The 15,437-nt window shown below is 37.8% G+C and overlaps 1 protein-coding gene across 3 annotated transcripts in view; it reads right to left on the bottom strand.

The window, feature by feature from the left end:
* The window catches only part of frmd3 (FERM domain containing 3), a 92,467-nt gene continuing 77,030 nt past the window's right edge, over window positions 1-15,437 (bottom strand). For 2 of the 3 annotated variants that reach the window (XM_067413070.1, XM_067413071.1), the window contains exon 14: window positions 2,658-8,387. In XM_067413070.1, the coding sequence (XP_067269171.1) occupies window positions 7,735-8,387 (653 nt within the window). In that variant the 3' untranslated portion in view covers window positions 2,658-7,734. Of the gene's footprint in view, window positions 2,126-2,657; window positions 8,388-15,437 lie in introns of those variants that run through there. The other variant, XR_010897492.1, reaches the window with a different exon arrangement.

Here is a 15,437-nt window from a genome sequence, read left to right as displayed (position 1 = left end):
CTGCTCGCTTTGACACTATATGATCATTTAAATTATCTGGATAACATCACTGATATTTTTCTCCAGAACAACAGTACAGCCGAATCAAATTCTGTTGCATTACCTTCCTGTTAACACTGTGAAGCTGCTTTGAAACAATTGGACTTGTAAAAGCGCTATATGAATAAAGTTGACTTGACTTGACTTAATGGACAAACTAAAGCCCAATTTATACTTCTGCGTCAGATACGTAAGTAAAATGTAAACAATTTACACAGTGCATTGTATCAAAAGATCAGTTTGAGTATAGTAGTCAAAGACACATAAGGCAATGCAACGCCAGGTTTGACGCAAGTGTTTTTTTCTAGTTTCAGCTCGACGCAGTTATCATTTTCACGTCCAGCACGTTGTTTAAAGAGCAAATGCGCTCGCGACCATCTGTTCACGCATCCATGCCTGGTCTGAAAACAGGAGTGTTCAGGCGCATTGTTGCTGCGTTGCTATTTTGAGTCAACTGAAAACGCCTGTGCCATTGACCAGAAAAAAACTTGCTCTAAAGTCAACAGTGCAGTATTTTTTGTGTTATTTAAAGGGCGTGTTAGTAATATGTGCCTATAGGCGGGTGCACAACGGACGCACACTCTGCTTATTACACACACAGGGATGCGCAGTAGCACACAAACATGCCAAATATTAAAAATAAAAGGATTCCTCTCTGGAGAAGGATTCAGTCTTTCTGCTCGCAAATTCCGCAATGTAAATAGTGAATCCACCACAGCTGGTTTTTAAAGGACCTGTATGTAAGAAATTTATTTCAATTAATCCTAAAATGTCCCTGATATATCACTAGACATTAAGAAATCATGTTCATTTCAAATACTTCTATCACTGACAACAGTAGTCCGGTCAGGATATTGTCATTTAAAAGTTGTTGTTGCAGCCCTCAACTGATGTTGACATGTTTTGGCCTGAAGCTCCGCCCTCCACCTACCGACCAATCATGAAGTCAGTAGTGTTTGGGCATCCGGGTTGCCAGATCTGCTCTAGTTACCACAGCTGCAGATCTACAAACGCTCCTGCAGATCCTGCAGCCTATCGAGTCAGGGGGAGAGGGGATACAACTGCAGTACCAGTTTTGGCCACAATCTTGCATACACTTCCTTTAAAAGGAATGGGATATGAGACTCGGTTTATTGAGTCTCTGATTGGTTTATTGCACGTTACGCCCAAAACACACCCATGCCTTTTTACGAGACTAAGTACAACCCTTTTGGAGCACGAGCCCGTTGTGCTGCCCGTTTTTTCCTGTCGGTAAACTAGCAAAAGTGCACCTGCGCCATAGACTATGCATTTAGTTACGTTGGGTCCAAATGTTTATTCTTTTTTAATTTCAATATTATTGAAATATTATTTGTCAATATAATACTGATATTTAATAGTATTGAAATATCAGTATAAATTAATGCTAATAAATTATATGAATTCATATTAACTACTGATATTAATAAAATGAAAAATTCTGTCAAGTGTGTGTGTCCAAGATTTGACTGGTAGTGAATATACAATGTTATAAAAAATATTAATAAGAAATATGAATTTACATCAATGAACAATCACTAAATCACAACCTTATGCAGTATGTAAGTGTTGCGTTATTCTGATTTTGATTTGACGATGCACATATTGTAATGGTAATATAATGATTAAATATGAGCCTGTAGGAATATCAACCACACAGTGAGACACAAATAACATACAATAGCAATCAAATATTTTCTCTGCGGTAACATATCCATATAAATGCCTGCCTGCTAATATGCATATTTGTTTTATTTACTTTTCTTTTCTTTTTTATCAGAAAATAAACAGCTTTTTAAAGATCCTTCGGTATTTGACATACGTTCCTGAGAGAGCCACCTGCTATTAGACAGTAAATATCAGCGATCAGGGTTTTTTTTATATAGAACTCAATACATTTGAGCGTGATGCATTGACAGAAATGTGTCATTAGCCCTTTTGCTATCACCTCAGCAACAGATGTGACATCGGATTTGCATCACAAGTAGCCGCGTTAATTTGATTAGCTGATGTGGATGTGGTCAGAGCCCTGTATCAGGAAGATCAGCGTCAGTCTGATCCTGGACCGCTGAAGGACACACAAATGTAATCATGCCATGTGTTATCATCATCTTAAAGGGATGGTTCACCCAAAAAGGAAAATTGTCCCATCATTTACTCACCCTCATACCATCCCCAATGTATTTGACTTTCTTTCTTCAGATAAACACACATGATTTTATATTAGGAAAATAATCCATCTCTGTGAGCGAATGGTGAATGGGTGCCAGTTGTTTGACGCTTGAAAAACCACATACGGTCCCAGTGGATGAATCAATGTCTTCTGAAGCCAAATGATAGTTGTAAGAAAAACACTAATCTTTGAAACTCTTTTAAGGATCAATCATTGCTTCTGGTTTACTGTCATACAAGTGATTGTGTCAGGGACGTTGTGACTTGTAACATAAGTGTGTTTTATTGAAGTAAAATAATTGGGGGTCTTCATTTTGTGTTCTGTGACACATCCGTGTGTTGATTTTGATGTTTGTTTTAGATCATTGTCCTGATAAAAGATCCAACCATGGCCCATTATAAGATTTCCAGAGGCCATCAGGTTGTGATTTTTCGGTATTTGCTAGAATCCATGATACCATGAATCTGAACAAGATGTCCAGGACCTCCAGCAAAAAAAAAAGGCCCACAACATTAAAGACCTAGCTGTATATTTAACCGTGGGCATGGGGTACTTTTTATCCCTGTTTGCACCAAACACATCTGGTGGGTTTGCTGCCAAAAAACTTTTTTTTTACATCTGAACACAGAACCAGGTCCCATTTAAAGCTCCAGTCGTTGAGCTCGGGCAGTTCGGTCTGGACTTGATCCATAGAGGAGTAATTATGCCCGAACAGAAACTGTTTGAACCAATGAAATCATCAGGGCGGGCTTTAGACGATGATGGACAGATGATCAACAGTAATGTAATCATCCACGTCACTAAAGGCGCTTTGATTTAATTTGTTCAAATCCTAAACGGAGAGCTTGTTTGTATCTGCATTCACCTTCACTATTTCTCCTGAAATGATGATCATGTTGGTAAGTAACTGTTTATCCTTAAAATCTTTTTTTTTTTACAACACTGGCAAAGGTTGTTTATTCCAGCGTGCGTGCAGACAGGCATGCCAAGTTTTTACAACAAAACCCGCCAACTACTAGCTCAAAACAATAGCTTCTTAAGGGAGGTTCTCCAGAAAAAAAGGCATTTGGGGGGTAAAATGTTATTTTGGCAAGGTTGCCTGCTAAAATTCGTGTTCCTAGTCTATATATCGCATAATTGATATCGCTTCAACCCGTGGACATGGAAAACACCCCGCGGAAAAAAACGCAGACTTTGCAACACAGTGCAGTTGAGGTCTGTTGACATTTGACAACTAACATTACGCGTCGCTTTGTTGCTCTGATTGGTTGTAGTTCTATCCAATTGATGTCTTTCCTGGTTCGGTTGAAACACGTCCCATAACCACAGCCTGATGGAGCAGTTTCAGACTCATATTCTGACCAGAATTGAGTATGACCACATTAGGCTAGTCTGACAACGGAATATGCTGGAGTTTGTTTCTGGATGAGCGAGGAGGATTTTTCTTTAAACCCTCCCAAACAACATGTGGTGATGTAGGGGATGTTAGCTCAAACGGTGTTGCCATGGCGAGCCATTAAAGTAATGACAAAAAGTCGTTTTTATTTCACTGTCTGAAAACATTGTTTTGCAATAACAACAATAGTTTTATCTTCAAAACAGTGTTCTCAACGACATATCCAACCTAGCTAATAAATAAGGCTATACTCCTACCTTCTGGTTATTCTATATAGCTCATTGGTTCTCATTTTTGGCCTTAAACAAAATGCATTAATCTGCTTATTTTTAAGTTGCACACACTTTATTGTTTGAAAAAGAAACTCAAACTCTCCTCCTCGCCGTGCATTAGGACGATATATACACACATCCTCTTCCAGGCAGATTCGTAACATCTTTCATTTATTGAACTTCTTAATTGTCCTGATAGTGGAAATGGGGATTTTCAATGCTTTAGCTCTTCCTTTACTACTTCTTTCTATTTTGTGAAGCTAAACATCCTTTTGCTGCACATCAAAACTATATTCTGTGGTTTTACTCATTGTGATGAATGATTAAGGGAATTTGGCCGTTGTGCTTACTTATATTTATACTCCTGTGAAACAGGAAGTCATGGCTGGATACTTTAATGTTCTTAGTCACCCTGGTGTGCTAAACATGGAAATATAAATGGAAATATACTTTAGAGATATTTTACTCATACATTTCTAGGGGTGCCAATAATTGTGGCCAACATACACTGGAGAAACATTTATTTCATGTGATCTTACATCATATTTACTAAGGGAGCCAATAATTCTGACCATGACTGTATGTCATATGTCAGAATGTCCCTCATATGAACACTTGTATGACAGTAGACTGGAAGCAATAATTTATATGTTACAAGTTAAACATATTAGTTTTTTTCTGACACGTATCGTTTCTCTTCAGAATACATTGATTCATCAGTAATACTTTATTTTGATGGTCTACTTTAGACATTCTACTAACTACAAGAACTATATGTCAACATATTTTACTTCTCCCTAACCTAACAGTGTACTATAATGATAGTTATTTGCAAAGTTACTTAGTTAGTAGAATGTCTAAAGTGGACCGATCAATATAAAGTGTAACTGATTCATCCACTGTGGTCATATAGATTATCACGGTGTGTGGTTTTTTTCAAGTCAAATTTCCGACAAATCTTCATTTAAGTTCATCTGAAGAAAGAAAGTCATATACTGTACATTGGGGATGGCATGAGGATAAATAATTGATGAGAGAATTAAACTTTTTGGTGAACTAGCCCTTTAATTACATACATAAAACGTGTCAATGGAACAAGCCATCAGAGTTTCTTTCTGGTTTGGCATGCATGGGGATATAACTTTTTCACTTTTTTTGTTAAACAAGTTATCCAAAGGGAAATTAATCAGGGACAAAAACATTTCATGATTCGATCAATTCCCCATGAATAAAATCAAGTTGTGTGCTGCAAGAGAGACTGTAACCCTTCACTGATACAATTTACACAATCAAAATGAAATAAAAGATAAGTATAAAGAAGAGCCAACTGTGCAAATGAAATGTAGATTTCACAATGTTTTTGGGCCAAATGGACAGTTTGTAAAGTAAATTTTACAAGCAGCACTTTCATTGTTTCAATAAGTTCAATCTTTTGAGTTCCCCATAAGGATATTAACACAGCACTTATGTTCTTTAATTATGTGTAATGTGTGAATTTGTGGTATTTCATGCATTTTTGTTATGTTTTTTTGTGTTTATGTATATTACAGTGATCCGTTTTATAAGAGTTCCTACATCTGCTCATGACATCTGAAAATCTGAAAAAATTAAATCAAAATCTGTTTTATATTTTGTGCTATTCTATATAAAAACACAGCACAGCATTTTAAGCTAAACTACTGGCGATAATAAAAAATATTTCACTTCTATACCACCTTTTAGTGTAAATCATTTTAAATAAGTTAACTTAGGTTTTTTTTTGCTGAAAAATATAAGTAACTGTTAGCGTCACATAAAAATTTATAAAAATTTAAAAACAGATATTAAGTTTTAGCATGTATAGCTTGCCCTCGCTCTCATATCTGTGTGTGTGTTTGCGTGTGTGTGTGTGTGTGTGCGTGTTGCTCAGTGAGAGGCTGAGAACGTTTATTCCAATACAGTGTTCTGAGGTCAAAATCTGCTTGTCTTAATGGCTGATTCGATTTTACAGAATACGTTGATATGTTGAAGCGGGTTCGAGCTCATTACCTGCCTGTGCCTCTTCTACATTTTGACATGCTTTTTATTTGTGTTGTTATGGAGGTTGATTGAGTCAAAGACATCAAATCATTTGAAATGAACTCTTTATACAGGATTTCACACTGAAACGGGTATAAGGGTCCAAAATTTACTTTGGTAAGCATCAAATGTGAATGGAAAAATTGGCTTTGGTGAAGAAGTGAGTGTTTTGAAGGTTAGTTTTGCTAGTCAAGTAACCTAATGCATCGTTTAAGCAGCGACCTCCTTACGGAAGCTCGTTTCCGCCACAGAATAAAAAAGGAAAAAGGCAATTGCGACTTTTTGTCTCACAATTCTGAAGTTTTTCTTGCAGTTGCACGTTTATATTTCACAATTTCAACTTTATAACACGCAATTCTGAGTTAATATCATACTTGCAAGAAAAAAAAAGCCAGAATTACGAGTTTATATCTCGCAATTCACACTTTTATTCTCAGAATTGCAATACAATTTTTTTTAGATAAAATGTCTTAAAAATAAACTTTTATGATCAATAAGTTGTCAACATTTGCTTTAACTCATCAAAAAAAGTTAAGCAATTTTCAGTTACACAAGCAGTCAGTTTAATTTAATTTAAGTTGAAATAAAGATCCAAGTTGATTGTACTTAAAAAAATTAAGGCAGGAACTTTTTTGTTTTACAGTGTATCTTTTTTATTTTTTATTGAGTGGCGGAAACAAGCTTCCATGACCTCTGAACCTGAGTGAAAGTGAATCAGACAGATACAAACAGAAAGAAAAGATTTTGCCTCAGATAAACAAATTTATCATCAGAAATTAAGCTAAGAAGCCATTTTGGGTCAAATTCCTGCCATTAAGCCAGCAAAGGAGAAATATGAGTCATAATTTTGTTTGTGAGAGATGGTGTTTTACAGAGATTCACTATTATGTAATGCTTGAGCTGATGGGAAGTCACCTCAAAAGAGTCAAGTCAAAATTGTCTAGTATAAGAATTGATTCTTTTTTTAAAACCATTGATTCTTACGGCGAAATTCAGAGCTGACTTGTAATCAAACCACACTCCTATTTTGTGCAAATATATAAATACACAATACATTCCAAAAGTTTGGGATTGGAAAGATTTTCCACAGTTTTTAAAATAACTCTTTTACCAAGCCTGCATTTATTTAATCCAAAATGTAGTAAAAACAGTATTAGTGTGAAATATTAAAGTTTTTACTGTTATCTGTTTGCAAATGTTTAAAACGTAAATGACTCCATTACATCAGTTTTCAGTGTCAAGAAACAATTCTAATTTTTATCAATGTTGAAAACAAAACATCAAATGCAATTTAAGTCCCGTCGGATAGAAGCGTCTGCCAAATGCAGAAATGTAAACGTAAACAGTTGTGCTGCTTAATATTTTTGTGGAAACCTGGATGCATTTTTTTACAGAATTATTTTCCATTGACAGGCAAGGCAAAAAGTTAATTTTGGACCCTGATTGATACCTTTTTAATGACAACAGGCATGTGAAATGAATGAAAAGGCGTACATATCCACTGTCAATGTTGAAATGTAAGATGCACTTCTATCAGAGCTGTGCTTTTTGTACACCCTTTATGAACCGCCTGAGACCTTCAACAGGCACATGCTGCTGTCTACTGCTACTTATAACACTAGAAAACTACAGCCGGGACACTGCCTCAGTTATGAAAACGTAATGTCAGGATTTGCAAAAGATGGGAATGGATAAATCATGTAATGTAGGAGAGCAAACCTGCCCTTTCCATTTCATTCCCGCCCCCGTTCCCTGTAGTTCCTGTAGGATGCTGGGCCTCAGTCGCCCCATAGCTGCTCCGTTATGAGTTCGAGTTTGCAGAGGAACCAGCGTCGCAGGGGGCAGTAGTACTCGTAGTGGAACTGCTCAAACTCGGGCGTCTGGCGGATGTCATGCAAGAACGAGATGTCCAGGTCCGACTCCAGCAGGACGAGGAGGAGGGGAAGCAGAACCATGAGGAGGCCGGTGGCCATCACCACCAGACGGGCGGCGCTGCGCAGGCAGGCCTGCATCTGCTGCCGCCCGCTCGACGGGTTACACAGCGACCGGCGATGCGCCTCTCTGGCAAGTTCCCTCTGCCTCTCTTCCTGAAGCTCCATCTGCATTTCCGGATCGGCGTGCAGCTCCTTCAGCAAGCGCGCGGGGCTCTGGAACAGCAGGTCTAGGCCGCCCTGACCATCTTCCACTGGGGTCGGCACCATGCTGGCGCACGGGCTGTAGGCCGTGTCAGATATGGTGAGAGCGCTGCACTCATCGTCTTCGTTGTCTACATGTATCTCTCTCCTTTCCTCGTCTGCTCTCGTCCTATTGGCTGCCTCGTCTTCGCGTCTCTCCTGACCGTGGTTTTCCCTCTCCTCCATCTCTGCTTCCTCAGGAGTGACCGACGCTTTCAGTGGGGACAGATGAACCGATTCTTTCAAAGCCGAGAGCCCTGCGGAGTGAACGGTTGGTTGTGTTAATTACAGTATTTATTTATAATCAGCATTTCCTGAAGGACATACGGGTCATTATCAGGATACCCTGATCTAAAATCACTTGAGGATCACTTGTTTATATTGTCATGTCACCCAGCCACTTGCTCCATGGTAAAGCACTAAGTCATTACTTATTTAACAGTACGACTTTCTGTAAAGCTGCTTTAAAACGATGCATATTTCGAAAAATGCTATAAAAAAGAATTAAAAAAAGAAACAGTATTGACTTGAACACACATTATTTGATAGATCTTCAAATATGGAATGCAAAACAATATAGTATTTAAAAATATTTCATTCCTCATTTGATTCATTGTCTCCATTCGTCTTAATTCAAATGAATTTAATTTAATAAAGAAATTGTTTTACCTAGAATTTGTTTCTATTAAAATGTTTTATTCATTTTCTGACAACGTTTGTTTTACCTCACGGTGATAAGACATTTTCTTCTTCTCACATTTTTCTGATTATTTTTATTATTATCATCAAGTAAGTTTATAAGTATTATTCATTGTGTTTCTATTCTGTTATTGGGAAAAAATAATACAAAAAATATTGCACTTGGCAAAAATCCCAAAAAATATTACTGTGAAGTAAAGTGATAATATTTGAAAAGTTAATTAGCTACTAGACCTTTTTAGATTAAAATCCCATTAACATTCAACACTTTAAGGGCAAAATATTCCTTGCTGCCTAATATATCCCAGCCACTAACAGATGATGTGATACAGTGATAAGTGTATTCACTTCACCAGTCAGTGGTCATAATGTTATGCCTCATTGGTGTATATACACTCACCTAAAGGATTATCAGGAACACCTGTTCCATTTCTCATTAATGCAATTATCTAATCAACCAATCAGATGGCAGTTGCTTCAGTGCCTTTAGGGGTGTACTCCAAACTTAATGTCAGAATGGGAAAGAAAGGTGATTTGAGCCATTTTGAGCGTGGCATGGTTGTTGGTGCCAGACGGGCCGGTCTGAGTATTTCACAATCTGCTCAGTTACTGGGATTTTCACATACAACCATTTCTAGGGTTTACTAAGAATGGTGTGAAAAGAGAAAAACATCCAGTATGCAGCAGTCCTGTGAGTGAAAATGCCTTGTTGATGCTAGAGGTCAGAGGAGAATGGGCCGACTGATTCAAGCTGATAGAAGAGCAACTTTGACTGAAATAACCACTCGTTACAACTGAGGTATGCAGCAAAGCATTTGTGAAGCCACCACACACACTACCTTGAGGCGGATGGGCTACAACAGCAGAAGACCCCACCGGGCACCACTCATCTCCACTACAAATAGAAAAAAGAGGCTACAATTTGCACACGCTCACCAAAATTAGACTGTTGAAGACTGGAAAAATGTTGCCTGGTCTGATGAGTCTCGATTTCTGTTGAGATATTCAGATGGTAGAGTCTGAATTTGGCGTATACAGAATGAGAACATGGATCCATCATGCCTTATTACCACTGTGCAGGCTGGTGGTGGTGGTGTAATGGTGCGGGGGATGTTTTCTTGGCACACTTTAGGCCCCTTAGTGCCAATTGGGCATCGTTTAAATGCCATGGCCTACCTGAGCATTGTTTCTGACCATGTCCATCCCTTTATGACCACCATGTACCCATCCTCTGATGGCTACTTCCAGCAGGATAATGCACCATGTCACAAAGCTCAAATCATTTCAAACTGGCTTCTTGAACATGACAATGAGTTCACTGTACTAAAATGGCCGCCACAGTCACCAGACCTCAACCCAATAGAGCATCTCTGGGATGTGGTGGAACGGGAGCTTCGTACCCTGGATGTGCATCCCACAAATCTCCATCAACTGCAAGATGCTATCCTATCAATATGGGCCAACATTTCTAAAGAATGCTTTCAGCGACTTGTTGAATCATTGCCACGTAGAATTCAAAGTGGTTTGAAGGATATTAGCAAAGTATAAAGATTTAAAAATTACAATTATTTAGTATTTGAGGGATGCACTGTAATACTTAAATAGAGTATTTTAATGTCATCAAATGATTTCTATTTTAAATTTTCTTATTTTCTGATACATAAATATGTATGTATATAATAAACAGAAATGACCCAAGAATGACCCACAATTATAACATTTACTCTATATCCTTTAAACTAACTAAAATATGGTAATTGTGGCTTGCGAACAATTGCACAGTTAAAAGCTTTTGCTCCTGTACGTGTTTATACAGCAGTTGAGAGGCACGGCTGCAGCCTGTGTTCTTTAGACAAGTCCCGTCTAAATATAGACCCAGCTGCCTGGGTAGTGTGGATTAAGACGAGTCTCCCGGCTAAGTTGTCACTGACGTCGATGCTTCTCCATGCAACTACTCTCTAACACACAGACCTCTGTAATGCCATCTAACAAAACCATCTTCTCATTTCCCAGGGATATTTTAAAAGCTGCTATTGAAAATGCACGTCTCTTCCCATAAAAACTGGACTGTTGGATTGAAAGCATTAAATCCACACTGTGTAATTACATGATCCGTAATTGACAGGCGTACTAGGTTTCAGGGCATCAGCATTGACAGCCACTTAACAGTGCCTGAAATGTAATATTTGTCAAACTAATTGGATAATCATGAGTTATCTATTGAACACCTTATACAGAAACACACTTAAGCAAGTAGATGCAGGCATGGGCAAAAAAAAGATGTCACCATAGCGACATAAAGAGCCATTTAGCCCAGAAGGATGCAACAGTCATCATAGCAACAGACCATCACGGACACCATGGCAACAGTTAGATGCAACTATAAAGTAATATGAGGGCGATTTTCCTAATGAATGTGAAAGATGTTAAAGAAAGAAAGAAAGAAAAGGACATAATTTGGCATACAATTAGACATCTACTGCCCTCCCCTGAATGGTTTGAAGTCATAGCAATGTACAACAATTTTCTGAAGAAAACGGTTTATTGTCAGTGCAGAAATTATTGCAATTTAAATGTTTTTATTTTAAACAACAACTGTTAATTCATTTATCACTTCTGCTTATTAAGTTTGATTTTAATTACCAAGTTTAATCATTCAATTTGGACCCAGTCACTCAGGTTTGCATCTAAAATTTCTAAAATTTCATAGATTTTGTGTTTAGATAAAAATATCCTTTATCCCTGTAACTGTCAGTCCCGCTAGCAGGATGCTTGTTGCTCTTTTCATTTATCGCCTTTTTCATAACACAATATGATTCATAATTCAAAATTTAGGTATCATTTGAAAGCTTATGAACTCAAAATTAAAATTGGACATTGTGTTACCATGGAAACGATAATCTAAGTTCTTATAGTGGGTTCCTCCCCTAGAAACGGTGTCAGGTTTCACAAAATTTATTTCAACTCTTTATAATCAAAACCTTTTCAAATCTTGACAAAACACATATCGTTGGAAAGGTCTGAGTCTCAAGGGCCCATCTTTTGTGATATTTTGTTGCAGAACAATACATAAATGAATAAAAAAAAATCAACGGAATGTTTGATACCCAGTGACTATTTTTGGTACAGCTCCTAAACAAAACCTCATAGGAACTGCAATTTTTGTGATATCAACTTCAAATTTGGAACTTATCTTGGTTAGACATATGGCTTTGATTTAGAGAAAAAATATTTTGTAAATTATATATTTTCAGTTTAGCAAAAATCTTTAAAGGAACTGTATATAAGAAATGTATTTCAATGAATCATAAAATGTCCCTGATATATCACTAGACATTAAGAAATCATGTTCATTTCAAATACTTATATCACTGACAACAGTAGCCAGGATATTGTCATTTAAAAGTCGTTGTTGCAGCCCTCAACTGATGTTGATATGTTGTGTTTTGGTATGAAGCTCCGCCCTCCACCTATCGACCAATCACGAAGTCAGTAGTGTTTGGGCATCCGGGTTGCCAGATCTGCTCTAGTTACCACAGCTGCAGCTACAAATGCTCCTGCTGATCCTGCAGCATATCTGGCAACCTCGAGTCAGGGGGAGGGGAGAGGTTATACACCGCTCTACAGTCATTTGAAAGTGATTGCAGTACCAGTTTTGGCCACAATCTTACATACACTTCCTTTAAAACAAGACTAAATTAGGTATAGTTTCAAAAGCAATCTTTAATTACAACCATTTTAACTAAATTAAGTCAATATTTAATGTTATATTTTGGTCAATTATACCAAATCTAAAAACCATAAAAGCCGAGAACATTTAACTCCTGACATTTAACAAAAGCTCCTGAAATAACATTTTAATGACTACACTATATTGTACTACAATGTTGTGAATTATTTTGGTTTAATTATTAGTTTTTCTGTTATAGTGTAGACTCAGTCATCATTATAATGTGCATTTTTATCACTTATATTATGGTTGCAGCCTTGTTTCTCCCAAGTGTTTTTCTCCATTCTGTCACCTGGTGGAGTTTGGGTTTCTTGCCACTGTCACTTCTTGCTTGCTTAGTTGGAGTTACTAAATATTTAATATTCACTTAATGATCTGACTGTACTGACACGGTGAGAACTGAACTGAGCTGGAAGATGACATACATTTTTTGCAGAACCGCTTTAGATGATGATCTTTACAGCTAACTGAATCAACACTGAACTGACTTCAGCTGAACAACAGCCGAGATGCATCATTTTTCTGTTATCACTGTAAAACTGCTGCTGTGAAACAGTCTCTATTATATAAAGTGCTATATAAATAAAGGTGACTAGACTTCATCCAAGAAAGCATTTACTCATCCTCATGTCTTTCCAAACCTGTATACATTTCTTTCCTCTGCAGATGTTGGTAAGAATGTTGGTAACCAAAGAGTTTGTGGCCATTGAGAAAGGACAAAGAAAAGAAAAAAACACTGAGCAATTTCCTAAAAAAATTCTGCTTTGACATAAGGGTGAGTAAAGGATGATAAAATGTTATTTCTGGGTGACCGATCACTTTTTTCAGAATGATGCAAGGTTGCTAGTCAATGAAGAAATCAAGTAGGGATCAGTATTTTGGAAGCTTCCGTACCGGTTCCTGAGATGCGGTCTCCATGGCCAAGCAAGCGCACATATACGTCTCGCGCCGTGTAGTTGGCCATGCGGAGCTGCAGGTTGTGACGTGTGGTGATCTTCACCTGACAGCGAATGGAGTCCGCCCGCTCTTCCAAACTTTCACTCAAAACCGCATTCAGAACCTCATCCTCTTGTAGACATTCCTCAGCGACGTTTTCACAACCCAGCGCACTGTGCACGCCGTTTCCCTGCTCTCCGAGAACCTCCATATCTGACCCCCACCACACCTCCCTCTCAATCCCACCTTACTGCAGTAACCTTCTCACAGCTTCTGCTCGCTTGAATGATGTCAAACACTATCACTGACTCTTCCGGCTGGGTTACTGCTGTAATAAATCACACACACCCATATGATGGGGTCCTGCCGGCCCCTTTCCTTCACCGGATAGCGGGCATGTGGACAGTGTTAACAAAGTCGGGGCATTAGGGGCCGGATCAGCCCAAATGCAGGATGAGCTATTTATACAGTATCAGTCATAGCACAAGGCTTTGCTAATCACAGGGGCTGATTACGGTGAAAAGATCCACTCCGGAGTACAGTACAGCTAGCAGACATCACACTCATCCCGGTCTGAGGTGTCACGCTGTAGTCCCTGAACAATCTCGTTTTATTACTTTATTAAAGTAAAGGTCATGAAACGCCCTGTTTCAGCAGTTAGTTCTCATCACAGTTTTGATAAAAAGTGAGCATGGTGAGCTGCGGAGTGGAGGGGGAGGAGGGGAGACTGACAACACAACAATAACTTCTGATATTATCACAAGATTTGTTCTTTATATCGTACAATCTCGATATTTATCGCAATATAAAAGGGGTCATGAATTAAGAAATCAACTATCCCTTAAGCTTTTGATATTTAAAAGGTCATGGTAATATAAGATTTTCCTGTAAGTTTCAGAGCTGAAAACTTCCTTGTTAGTCAAAGAAAAGCTTTTATAGACACCAGGCCCAGAAAACGAGAGATCTGTGAATGTGCTTCCCTGTGACCTCAGAGAACAGAGAAACGCCGCCTCAACAGAAGACGACCAAACCCTAATTCTGTCTCCCGGCCACCGATTCACGCATGGCATAATAGGTAATAACATATGACTATGTATCTTTAAACTAGATCGAGCTGCCAAGCAATAAACATGAAATCATTCACACAGAGACCCAAGAAATCACTTATTAGTGACATGCACTGATTGGCTGGTGTTGTGTTTATTTCTTCTGTGTGATAGGGTGTTAGATTAATCCATATTGAGTAAAAAACGTCCAGAGCTTATCATCACTATCCACTAGGGGTGCAATGATACACTTGTGTCACGATTCGATATATATATATATATATATATATATATATATATATATATATATATATATATATAATCACGAGACTGAACTCACGATACGATATGTATCACGATATTTTAAGCCAACATCAAGTTTTTTTTATGTTTTTATTTTTTACATTTTTATTATTATTAAAATATTATTATTATTATTTGCGTACTATTATTAGGATCCACAAAAAATCTCCCATTGCATCATTATACATTATATTCAACATTATATAGTCGCTTAATGTAATAATGTCACTGAAACTAAACTTTAATTTTTTTCCCCTCACGCATTACTCGCGTTTCCAATAGACAGCATCTCTGCGTCCTGCATCTCCCACTATTAATGCACTATACATATAAGAAGAAATCATCTAAAATCATTTGAACAATACTACTAAAACTAAATGTGATCTGGTGATTTAAATTATGTTTGCGCTTTGACTTTGTGGAGTGGCATTCCGGCAGCGCTCACGCTTCAGGCGATCAATGCAATCCGTCACAGTTCTAATCGCAAGAAAGTGTGTCAAAATGACCACTCTCAAACTGTAAATGTTTAGCCTGTCCAAGCATTTTAATTCTGCAAGTACTCACTCTCATGTTGTTTTTCACTCCCTCTCACA

This window comes from Pseudorasbora parva, chromosome 13 (assembly GCF_024679245.1).
Source record: "Pseudorasbora parva isolate DD20220531a chromosome 13, ASM2467924v1, whole genome shotgun sequence".
NCBI classification, from domain to species: Eukaryota; Metazoa; Chordata; class Actinopteri; order Cypriniformes; family Gobionidae; genus Pseudorasbora; species Pseudorasbora parva.
Note: the sequence above shows the minus strand (reverse complement) of the source record. Positions and strands in the feature narration are given on the sequence as shown.